General features: G+C 41.8%; 1 protein-coding gene across 3 annotated transcripts in view; it reads right to left on the bottom strand.

Moving 5' to 3' along the window:
* Nucleotides 1-876: 876 nt before the first annotated feature.
* Nucleotides 877-13,171, bottom strand: part of LOC144770828 (killer cell lectin-like receptor subfamily B member 1A) — a 172,514-nt gene continuing 160,219 nt past the window's right edge. For all 3 annotated transcript variants that reach the window (XR_013599037.1, XM_078655602.1, XM_078655603.1), the window contains 2 exons: nucleotides 10,864-10,970; nucleotides 877-1,394 (listed from right to left, as the gene is read on the bottom strand). Coding sequence is in view for 2 of the 3 variants with exons in the window: in XM_078655602.1 (XP_078511728.1) it covers nucleotides 1,259-1,394; nucleotides 10,864-10,970 (243 nt within the window). In the remaining variant the exon portion in view is untranslated. The remainder of the gene's footprint in view (nucleotides 1,395-10,863; nucleotides 10,971-13,171) is intronic.

The raw sequence follows: 13,171 nt of genomic DNA, 5'->3' as shown, positions 1-13,171 counted from the left end.
CTACTTATTTTCCTTCCCGCTGACAAGCATCTGAACCCGAGTACAGATCAGGCACCAATGGAGAAGAAACAACATTTGCACCCCCTGACGCTGCAAAAACATGTTCTACTAGTCTGTTATTCGTATATTCGGGCTAATGTTGGCTTTACATTCCACTGGTGCGTGCAGTCTGTGCACTCCAGCCCCAGGCGGGCAGATTCACAGGCGCTCACTAGATTCATACCTGCTGGAGTGGGCTCCAGATTACAGATTCACACCAGAAAACCTTGTTAAAATACACGTTTAAGCTGTGATCTGAAACCAGGCTCACACATAATCCGGCCTCATTAGAAGGGCCCCAGTCACACATCCAGTAAGTACACACCCCTACAATTAGCATTACCGGGATCCCCTTAAATCTGTGGGTGCAGAATTAGCAGGTATTCTCAATGGAACCCTAAAGCTCCACTACGAAATGGGGAATTACTGTTTGAATCGGCAATGCCAGGTGCAAGTCATCCAGTCATCCTCTATTCCTTCCTCCAGTTCCCCAGAGTGTTCAGCTCATTTGAACATCCAAATAGTTTCACAGAAACAAGACCCTTCCGCAAGGTCACAGGGTCCCTGGGCCCCCTGGTGATGCATAATAAGGCACATGAGGAGGAAATCACACACGGACACAGACAGATGAATTGTAAGGGACTTGAGGCGCCGTCTTCATTCTTCTCTGTGTCACTTGCTATGTTTGTAGACCATGACTATGTGATTAAAAATCAGCATTTTAAGGAACAGGACTATGTGATTAAAAATCAGCATTTTAAGGAACAGGTGTATGTGATTAAAAATCAGCATTTTAAGGAACACGAGTGATTAAATAAATCTGCATCTTTTGTGTTTTTATGCTTTTATTTGGACATTATCTGTGGGGTCCACACGGGCCCCTTCTTCAGACGCACAGGACCCGGCACAGCCTTAAAGTATGATGCACAGAAGCCCTCTGGGATTTATTTTGCTGTGTTTGGAGGCAAAAAAGCTGGTACCTGAACACGGTTAGTGGGTTTTGATTTTGCTAGAAGAATGTCCATCCAGCCTGGAAACGTTTGCCAAGTGGAAAGACAGGGGTTTCAGGCAGATTTCATTGAGTTCAAGTCTGAACAAATTAACACCTCTAGGTACTTTTAAACTGAAGGGGACAAATTAGTTCCTCGTATTTTATTCCCAAGTGATTGACACTCTTCCTGCTGGGGTTTCCTTGGTGCTGCAGTCATTGACTCCAGGTTCACACCCTAGAGCAGGAGGTCTCCGCGTCCTTCTGGCAGATCCAGTAGAAGCTGTGGAAGCAAAGTGAGGATTCAATGGAGCCGCTGATCACCCTTCCACACCGGTATCCATAAGCAGGGCCAAAGACACGGAACCTGCAGAAACAAGGACATTAACGTGAGGCGGAGGCTGCCAATCATAGTGATATCGACTCGTATCATCGAACATTGGGCTCACAGACATAAAATGTAAAAAATGCTTTATTGACTAATTTTGTAACAAAAAGCTGCCGCCTGTATATGTTTCAAGATATCTGAAGATGGGCGCCTGTTCCCCTAAACTGGAGGACAGCGGCACATAGAAACCAGGGATCAGCAACCAGCTTCAACCAGTTACACTATCATGAGAGGTGACACACTGTTGCATTTTGGTAGGATCCAATCTTTGCAATCCTGGCTTTATTTACACAAGTCATTGTTATGTGGTTTGTTAGCAGTGGCAGTTTTACCGTTTGAGAGGCGGGGCGTTGCCCCACTAATTATTTTTGGCCAATTTACAACGAACACACGCACGTTCAACTTCAATCAATTAAAGCGAGTGGCGACTGGTGACATTTGAAAGTGGTGAGGCGTAAAAAGCTAAGCACACTGCACCGTAGCGAGCAAGCGTAGCGAGCGAGCCCGAACCCCCTAAGGAGGGTTCAGGGGGAATTCCCCCTGAGAAAATGTTGAAAAAAGAGTGGACAAATGGTGCATTTTCAAGCAAATTTGTGAAAGCAGGAAGGTTATTAAAGCAATTGTAAAAGTGCAGTTATTACATTAATAAAGTGGTGTCATCATAACCACAGAGCTTCATAACAGACTTTGAAACACAATGCATTGCTGAGTACCTCACAGATGTATTTTAATAACAAACAAATAAACAGAACGCAAACTAGCAGCATTAAAATAGAGTGTTCACTTTTTGTAATTAAAATCAGCACGTCTGTTTTTCATGGAAGCAAACTTCTCAATGACTTGAACATTGAAGTCTGGTATTCTTTTAACTAAGTCACTTACAAGAAGTCAGGACTACTGGCTTTGTCGATGGTTGTTAGTTGCAAAAGATAAATAAGCAGCAACTGTGGCTTGTATATAACATTGAAAAAGCTTCCACATAAAGCCCTGGTGACACCACAACAATGTTGCTGCCCCTCCAAAATTGAAAATAGGCTAATTCTTTACACAAAACATGCACAAATACTGCTTGCTGGCTTACATTATTTCCCAGTATATGCTTGATGTATGATATTGGCAGAAAAACGCTGTGAGCTCTCCTTGAGATGTAGATATCATTTCCCTGGAGGGTTTTTAATCCAGATCATAAGATCTTGGCCTAATGAGGTTCCAATGATTCTATGAGCCTCGTACTTCGTCAGGAAGTGCAGTAGTAAAGCACTGTACCCCCAGCCTTACTTATTTATGTTTTTAAACAAGATTTGTAAATCCTGTGCTTGATTTGAAAATCCTGAGGCCCAGCAGAGTTCTGGAACCACAAATCGAAAAGCAGATCCAGAAATCACGCTTTAAAAATACTTTTTATTCATTACTTCATTGCCAGCGTGGGTCACTTTTGGGCCTTCACAGGGGCATAGGGGTCGGCTTCACAGGAGTACTCTGTTTCACAGCGGAACCCAGTTATTTACTGGACGGAGTGTAAATAAACAGAAAGTGTGAATTATTTAAAATACTTATTTTCTCAATCACTAAAATGCACACGAAGGCCATAATTAAGTGACCATGTAAGCTGCACAGTAGGCGCAGACATGAGCTTTCACTCAGTACAAAACATTAAAAAAAAGCTCATTGTGCAGCATTCAAAGTGTGGAAAGTAAAACATTGCATGCAATGTGTATTTCACAGCCAAGTCCACTCGACGATAACTGCCAAGGAGGCGTCCTCAGGATTAGTGACCAGGGATCGGATCACATAACCTGAGCACCCAAAACTAATTTAAGAATTCCTTTCTGCACCACTTATGGGCTGGTTGCTGTCTTAAGTATCTGAAGAGCAGGAGCGAAGTTTAAAAGGCTGTGCTTTTTTTTGGTTGGAAAAGACAAAGTAACAGCATTTGTGAACATTTCTAAAGCCAGTACAGAACACAATACATGACTGGCAGGTATTGCGTGTTTCTGACCTGCCATTTAATTAAATTAGGAAGAAGAGTTGGAAAAGGAAAACAGTCGGTCTCGGTCAGCTCCTGAGTTGACGTAACAGAATATCTTCCGACCACGTTCTTTGCTTATTTAAACGAAGACTGTCAATTGTAACCGAGAAACTTTTCAGTAGGTCTTTTCATATAAAACTTTATTATTCATTTATTGGGCTACATATATCTTGCTCAAAGATTCTATTATAGAATCTTTGAGCAAGATATATGTAGCCCATTAAAATGAATAATAAAGTTTTATGGCTATATTAGTCATGTCTCGCCCCATATCTTCTTCTTAGTGCTGCTAGTGCACTACACACGTTATATACTGGTTCTGTCTTCACAGGGAACGGAGAAGGCCTGGCTTCAGTGCGCCTTTTACTACTGTCACGTCACGAGGCACGAGTCAGTTCACGTGAACTGGGGACAGTGAATGACCCTAGTACAGGAAATGTGCAGTTCCAATCCCTTTTACATACTTGGTTACCACGCCAGCAAGAGATGATTCTGAAAAACTGCACTTGTGCATTGGAAATAAAATCCTCTCTCCTTAAGGGACATTTCAAAGACTGTGTATGTGTACTTGTCTACTCTACTAGTACTACTTTCACTCTGTAGTGTCGACCACACACGTAACGACAACGACTAACGACGCGTAGAAGAGTGACTAGCACAACAAGGTGTGTAAACTTGTATTCGTTCAATCCCCCGTTGTGTTTTGTGCACTGACTAGCCTAGGGGCGGGCAGTATAATTGCCAGCGTTGAACAGGGCCAGAGCGACATGCTATTAAAAAGAAAGGGGAAGAGGTGTAGAAAGGAGGCAGGCTGCAAAGAAGGATGACTGTCCCAAAGGAGTTAGGAGACAGAAAGGAGTGGTACCAGGAAAGGGACAGTGAGAGACACTGCTGAGAGAAAGAAAGGACTCAGACAGGGAGGTTAGCAGAGCAGTGTAGAGAAAAGCACTGCCTAGAGGGGAGGCTAGCAAATGATAGACAGGCAGCAAATGCAAAGGATGATAAATGGGGAGAGACAATGGAGAGAGGAAAGTTAGAGGAAGTATGTCAAAGATACTTTAGAGAGAAATGTTAGCAGAGCATCAGAGTGAGATCGATTGCAGGCAGAAAATATTGTAAGGAGAGTGGAGCAGAGAGAACTGATGAGACCAGAGGCCGAGAGGAAGGATAGAAAAGGAGAGAGAGAGGAAGGAAGGTCTGAAAAGAAGAAAACTACTTGCTTGCTATATTCTGCTAAAACACAATCATCCCTGCCACACAAGTACCCTTGCACCATAAGGCTTGACCTGTGTTTACACTCGGCAGCTAGTTCTAGTGCCATTGCAGGGGAGAGTACAGGGGTGTGCATTATTCCTGTAAATATGGCACATCCCAGGATTTTTTAAATGACGCAGCTCGGCACAGCAAAATGTTTTGCGATGCCGCGCCGTGCCATTTCATTGTAAATATCCCCCTTAGTGCCGTTGATATAGATTACATTTGCCAAGGTGTGATAGATCATGTGTGTGTTTGTGTGTGTGTGTGAGAGAGAGAGAGAGAGAGAGAGAGTTTCTATGTGACAGTGTCCAGGTATTGAAAATCTCCTATGTTCAATATAATTAGTCGTTGTTTTCATCATTCTAGCATAATGGTGGACACTTTACGAATTATTGCGGGCATTTCCTGTGACATTCTCTGACCTCCTTGGTATAATGGTGCCCATCCGTGACATGCATTGAGTGGGTATTTTTAACTTAATTACAGTGGTCCTTTGCATAATATTGACCCTGGAACACAGGTGGTGGCCATCGTGCAATGAGGTTCATCCGTGGCCTATTGTGGCCATTCTTGACATAATTATGCATATCTCTACAATATGATGGTTAAACTCCCTGACAACTCTTGTGTGTTCCTGGTATTTAATAATGAATGTGCACGAAAGATAGAATCTGTCAGTTTGGGTGAGTGCTACTTTTGCATGCTTTGTGAAAATAGTAGTCATCTATTCGGGAGAATGGAGCTTATTAATGCATAAAGGAATTTCTGTAGTTCAGTTTAAATATCTATTTTCTTAAATGATCACGTCAATGTTTCAGACAAAATGATTGCATTCATGAAATATATTTCACTGCAATCTGAATATAGGAGACTCATTGTGGATTTTGATTGCTTGGTAGTAGACTGCTATTGTTTCGCGACTTGTGTGATGCGCATTTTGTTATTTATACTGCAAAACATTCTATGATATCAATTCTGTTGTCTGAGCTTGTACAGTTACTTTAACCCGCAGTTATTTCTATGTAACTGAGAATCCGCATAATGTACAAACCCATAGGACTGGTAAAGCCCTGTTGCCTTTGGTGAACAATATACAAAGATCCAATATTATTCAACCATTTAAAACATATTTTTAGGGATTGTGAGCCCCAGCCCTATTTGTAGGGGTCAGGCATGTCTGGACTAAACCACAAATGTATTTGATAAGGGTAGTATTGAGTCTGTCCAAAGGCGGGTGGGGGAAAGTTTACAAGCAGAGGACACTCAGGTGTCTGAAGATTATTGGGAGCATGAGATATTTGGTAATACTTTATGTGGTAATGTAATGAACCAACCATTCGTGTTATTTTCTTATTATTGAAATGTCCCTTAAGGAGAGAGGATTTTTTTTCCAATGCACAAGTGCAGTTTTTCAGAATCATCTCTTGCTGGCGTGGTAACCACGTATGTTAAAGGGATTGGAACTGCACATTTCCTGTAATAGGGTCACTCACTGTCCCCAGTTCACGTGAACTGACTCATGCCTCGTGACGTGACAGTAATGAAAGGCGCACTGAAGCCAGGCCTTCTACGTTCACTGTGAAGACAGAACCAGTATATAACGTGTGTAGTGCACTAGCAGCACTAAGAAGAAGATATGGGGCGAGACATGACTAATATAGCCATAAAACTTTATTATTCATTTTAATGGGCTACATATATCTTGCTCAAAGATTCTATAATAGAATCTTTGAGCAAGATATATGTAGCCCAATAAATGAATAATAACGTTTTATATGAAAAGACCTACTGAAAGTTTCCCGGTTACAACTGACAGTCTTCGTTTAAATAAGCAAAGAACGTGGTCGGAAGATATTCTGTTACGTCACCTCAGGAGCTGACCGAGACCGACTGTTTTCCTTTTCCAACTCTTCTTCCTAATTTAATTAAATGGCAGGTCAGAAACACGTAATACCCCCCTGCTGCCAGTCATGTATTGTGTTCTGTACTGGCTTTAGAAATGTTCACAAATGCTGTTACTTTGACTTTTCCAACCAAAAAAAAGCACAGCCTTTTAAAATTCGCTCCTGCTCTTCAGATAAGTAAGACAGCAACCAGCCCATAAGTGGTGCAGAAAGGAAGCCTTAAATTAGCTTTTGGGGCTCAGGTTATGTGATCCGATCCCAGGTCACTAATCGTGAGGACGCCTCCTTGGCAGTTATCGTCGAGTGGACCTGGCTGTGAAATACACATTGCATGCAATGTTTTACTTGCCACACTTTGAATGCTGCACGATGAGCTTTTTTTTAATGTTTTGTAATGAGTGAAAGCTCATGTCTGCGCCTACTGTGCAGCTTACATGGTCACTTAATTATGGCCTTCGTGTGCATTTTAGCGATTGAGAAAATAAGTATTTTAAATAATTCACACTTTCTGTTCATTTACACTGCGTCCAGTAAATAACTGGGTTCCGCTGTGAAACAGAGTACTCCTGTGAAGCCGACCCCTATGCCCCTGTGAAGGCCCAAAAGTGACCCACGCTGGCAATGAAGTAATGAATAAAAAGTATTTTTAAAGCGGGATTTCTGGGTCTGCTTTTCGATTTGTGGCTCCAGAACTCTGTTGGGCCTCCGAATTTTCAAATCAAGCACAGGATTTACAAATCTTGTTTAAAAACATAAATAAGTAATGCTAGGGGTACAGTGCTTTACTACGGCACTTCATGACGAAGTAAGAGGCTCATAGAATCATTGGAACCTAGTTAGGCCAAGATCTTATGATCCGGTTTAAAAACACTCCAGGGAAATGATATCTACAACTCAAGGAGAGCTCACAGCGTTTTTCTGCCAATATCATACATCGAGCATATACTCGGAAATAATGTAAGCCAGCAAGCAGTATTTGTGCATGTTTTGTGTAAAGAATTAGCCTATTTTCAATTTTGGAGGGGCAGCAACATTGTCGTGGTGTCACCAGGGCTTTATGTGGAAGCTTTTACAATGTTATATACAAGCCACAGTTGCTGCTTATTTATCTTTTGCAACTATCAACCATCGGCAAAGCCAGTAGTCCTGACTTCTTGCAAGTGGCTTAGTTAAAAGAATACCAGACGTCAATGTTCAAGTCATTGAGAAGTTTGCTTCCATGAAAAACAGACGTGCTGATTTTAATTACAAAATGTGAACACTCTATTTTAATGCTGCTAGTTTGCATCCTGTTCATTTGTTTGTTATTAAAATACATCTGTGAGGTACTCAGCAATGCATTGTGTTTCAAAGTCTGTTATGAAGCTCTGTGGTTATGATGAAGATGAATAAGCAGCTACCTATGTTATATGACACCACTTTATTAATGTAATAACTGCACTTTTACAATTGCTTTAATAACCTTCCTGCTTTCACAAATTTGCTTGAAAATGCACCATTTGTCCACTCTTTTTTCACAATTTTCTCAGGGGGAATTCCCCCAGAACCCTCCTTAGGGGGTTCGGGCTCGCTCGCTACGCTCGCTCGTTACGGTGCAGTGTGATTAGCTTTTTACGCCTCACCACTTTCAAATGTCACCAGCTGCCACTGTTTGTTAGTGTGAGTGGTTTTATTTTTAAAAAAGACTACAAGACCCACAATGCACTCATTTATGAAGCGGAATCTCTGGCAGCCGTAGACCATCTGGCCCCCCTGCACACTGATGGCTGAACCGTGGACCACCAGTGTCATTATGTATACCTTGTTGCAGCCCACGTGCACCTTCACTTACAGCGGCGGCTGGTCAGCTCCAGACTGGATGGAAATCTGCTCAGACTTAATGACGAACAAGAAAAAGAGGCAACCTTGTCTTCCCCGGGGTCTATCAGGAGCAGGGGCAAACTACTCCATTTTACTGCTGCCTCTTTTCTCAAATGAATTTGTTAATCCGATACAATATTTGTATCACTTTGTTAGTGTGATACAAATTTAAACACCACAACACAATGCGTCCAAACTCAAGCCCATGCAAACTCAAACCACCTCAGGCAGATTATAAGCAGCAGTTTGAATTAAACACAACAATACAATAAACTAATGGGCTCAGGACCAGCCAGGGGACATGTCATTAGATGAGGGGCATTAACCGCAGTAATGACACAGAGACAGATCACCATTCATGACGTGAAACAACACTGGTGCAACTGCTGCAGATCACCACCTACCCACAAGCATCCACAGGGCTCACTCTGTAAAAGAATGAGTGCAGGTGGCAAAAGCGGTGCCATAAGATCATGGCGGGGGATATTTAATGTTAGCCCCTGAATACCAATGCTGCGTAGTCTTCAACCCACCTCCGGCCTCTTTAATCCACTACCAGACACCCCTTCCCCTACCCCACTCTTGCAGGTTCCTACTTTCTCACACTGGCGATGTTTTTTCTTTCTTTCTATTCTCCCTTCTATCTCCTTTGAGTGTTTTTCTCTCTTTTGCTCTTGGGAAGTGTTGGATCAGGATAAATAAGTCCTGGCCCTAGAAATGAATGTTGGTGGCTCCCTCCACCAGCCACCAGCTCAAATTAACCACGGAGCACACAGGAGCTCTGGAAACAGGTGCCATATGTCATGTGTCAGGTGTGTACAAGGGAAACAACATTGAAGGACCCCCAGTCTCAGTACCTGCAGCCAACCAACCAGATGCCACGATGCCCACACCCCTACACTCCAGACCAATCAACTGGAGCTCCTGTCTTTCCTGGTACCCCCTACTGAGTAACATCCGGCCAACACGAAGCGTCCCATGTTTGAGAAGAACAGTACTCTCAATCCTCACTCAGTCAGACTTCAGTCAGACCTCAGAGCTCTGCGGCACCTCATATGGGAACCCTTGTAATCCTTCTTACAACAGCACCTGGCAAATCCACTTTAGGCACCTCATAGTCCTGGAGTAGCTTCATCATCTCCTGTAGTCACTCACCATCTGGAAGCCACAGTGCACTGAGGATCTTATTATGAGTGGCTTGACGGAAGGTGCAATTTATTGCATTCAATAAAATCCAACACCTGCATGTGATAAATTGTGCCTACTATAGGCATTTGGCAAAACATGAAGGTTTTGGTGCTTCCAGCATTGAAACCGCATGTCATGGTAAATACCTATTTCTCTTTTTAAAATCAGGGAAGTTTGACCTTTCAAGAATTAACGAAGGGGTCAGAAGTTTATCCCACCTGGTAACTATCAGTAGGGTGTAGTGGACTTAAGATCTTGGACATGTTCCTGTTCTTTGTCCTTGTTGGATATTTATGAAGTGACTTCACCCATGCATCAGACCCCACCTGCACCTTCTTCTTGTTAACTGCAAGGTTTGCCTGTTTGGCCTCCCACTGACCCCCCTCGAGGAGACCATGATGGCTTTACCCTCGGTGATGGTCTATGGTTCCTCAATCTAGTTCCTAAATCGCTGACACAACGAGGGATTTTATGTGTGCAGTGGGGGTGGGGGGGTTCCCACTTTATGATACAAATAAAGCTACAATTTAGATCAAAATATGTATAGCTAATTATACATTATAAGCATATTATAAACCACTATGGTGAGATTTATTACAACTAAAAAAGGTATGTTCCCCTGAATTCCAGTGTGACTTTGGGTTGGTATTCTGGAACCAAAGCCTTCCCATAGTTCTTAGCGTGTCACATGGATATGTGTCAGTAGACTTGTGAATATTTACGAGTCATTACTATAGAAGTTCTCCTGTTCTTTTAAGGGGCTCTAGTGGTAGATTCTAAAATGCCCCCGGGGAGCAGGGGTAGTTTAAAGACAGATGGCTCAGTGCTGGATCCAGATTCACTGTCATGGAGGGAACCTCCTGTGTCATTGGGACAGGCAGTGAGTGCGACAAAGATACCCCTTTGTTTGTTCCACAGCAGTCACTTCGTTTTTATGGGACCTCTCTCATTCCACAAGTGACGTGGAAGGGCGAGACAGGGTGCTCTGAAAACCAAAAGGCAGTTGTAGTTAAGAGTGCAGGGTGCAGTAAAGGCACCACTCCTTGTATAAAAATGCACTTATTGCAGCCTGCATGAACGCTGGGGTCTGATGTTGATTTTATGTATTATGTGCACTATGAAAACATTTAACATATTAAAATGCACAACTTGTACACTAGTGTGCATCAGACAACTGTCATAATGTTAAAAATGCATCTGGTAAACTTACACATTGTCATTCAGAGAAGATCCATTTACCCAGGTCCAACCTCTACTTGCGGTAGTGATGAAAAGTCCAATCCAGGCAGTGTAGGTTAGTTTAGATTCTAGATAATCCTGCACACAAAAAGCACAAAAAAAATAGATAAATCCGTACATTCACCTTTCCCTATGCGTGGACACAACTATGTCAATGCAACAGAATTTCTAGCAATTACAGAATAAAGTCAACATGTATTTACATTATTTTACCCAGATATCCTCTAGTGTCTAGCCCTCAGCCCCAGGTGCATCCTTCTTAAGCTGCTATTGTACAAGGGAGGGAATATCTCACTCTACAAGCCAATAATAGACAGACAAGTTCATGTTTAACTCTTCTGGGCTTCCTTTTAAAAATCATTGTTGTAAGTTGTATTACTGCAGCCAAGGATGCTGAGGGGCATATGTACAAGGACTTAACGCCACAGTAGCGTACATTTTTTGATGTTCCGGTGACTTTTTTGTTGTTGCTGTTTTTACAAGTTGCCGCTAACTGCAGTTAACTGCACTTTTTTGCCGCAACCATGATTTTTTTCAATTGCCTCTTCTGTTAGCGAGACTTAAAATAAATGAGATGCAAGGTGGGCGTTCCTGTGCAAAAACTGGCGCTAACCCCACTTCACAATATTTACAAGGAGTTCCTTGTATGGTGAAAAAAAACCAAAACGGCCTCCAACTCCAATTAGAGGCAGTTTTTAATACCAGAAAATAGCTGGTCTTAAAAATTGAGTAAACACTTGGGACTCAATTCAGAAGGTTTTGGTGCTGGACAGCGGTGCAAGGAATGTTGCTGCGCTGCCCTGCGACAAAACTAGAGGGATGAAGGAGCACCATCAATAAGATAGGGCGCATTCCACCCCATCATTCATGAAAAGTGTAGCATCGCTGAGACAAAACAGCGTTTCAACACTTTTCACTACGCCCTTCTTGCGACACAACGGATGCGTTGTGTCACTGTACGGTGCCTACTCAATTAGCAATTTAAAAATATACAAAACAGGTACAAAATTTCACATACAAATTGAAATCTTATTAGTTTCTATTTTATTGTTCAAAGTGCTTATTTTTTCGTTCTATTTTCTTCTGTATTACTAGTTTTTATTTTTTATTTTTTGGTATAAAGATGATTTAGAAAAGTTTTCTTAACACAACTATAAACAAAGAAGTCAGGGACATCAAATGGTATCCGGCCGGTAGCAGGAGGTTGGGCGAATCGACATTGAGATCTACAGACTGCGGGTGCACGCAATCCTTTGACTACCTTGCATCTATCGCAACTGATAGGAATAATTTACAATAAGTACTGCTACCATAAACACCTGAAATACTACAATAGATCCAGTGTGAATTATATCACCTACATCCTGTTAAGATCTAACTAATAGAAGGATATATACACTACTTTTAGCTCTATCATCATTGACCCATTTTAAATAATTACCTGTTGGGAGCCTTTGCAAAACAAAGACCAAACGATCTTGGGAACGCATACCTTTTGCATTGACACTAACTGAGAAAACGTGATCCAGAGACACAGGACTGAGTCTCTAAACCGAGAAGAAATATACTACGAACTCCCAGGATTTAAAAAATGAAAATGTATGTCTGTCGGCCTTGATGAAGGTGTTCTTACATCTGACTTCACCGAAAGGCTCGTAGGCCAAGTGCACACATCTGAGAATTATGTCAAGATAGATGACACACTAGGAAGATGGACTAATGCCTCTGGAAACACAGATATAGAATTAAGAGTGCTACTGTAATAGGTCTCTGTCTCAGATGTTGTTGCTTTTTACTTGTAGAGTATGTGAGGTAGTATATCTGTGAAGAATGAATGGTGAGAAAGAAGAATGATAGTATGAGTTGGTTTATAATTGAGTTTTTTGTGGGGGGTTTCTGAAAGAAAGACTTATAATACTGTGAGAAATAATTGTTTGATGTCCTTCACTTCTTTGTTTATAATTGTGTTAAGTAAACTTTTCTAAATTGTCTTTATACCAAAAAATAAAAAATAAAAACTAGTAATACAGAAGAAAATAAAAAGAAAAAATAAGCACTTTAAAAAAAAAAATTCTTTTTATTACAGTTTGAACAAACAAAACATACAGTGGTCACGTAAGCGGTTACAAAGGCGCACAGTAGAGCACAGTGGGACTATCAGGTACATTCATGTGCTAGCGATAGGTCTAGACAAGGTTTGACAGTTAGTTATCAACCTCGAGCGCTGAGCGGTGAGGCTGGGGGGGATCACATATGACACCACTATACTCATTCCATTT

Source organism: Lissotriton helveticus, chromosome 7 (assembly GCF_964261635.1).
Source record: "Lissotriton helveticus chromosome 7, aLisHel1.1, whole genome shotgun sequence".
Classification (NCBI taxonomy): Eukaryota; Metazoa; Chordata; class Amphibia; order Caudata; family Salamandridae; genus Lissotriton; species Lissotriton helveticus.
The sequence above is the reverse complement of the archived record's forward strand: the minus strand, read 5'-3'. Positions and strand labels throughout refer to the sequence as shown.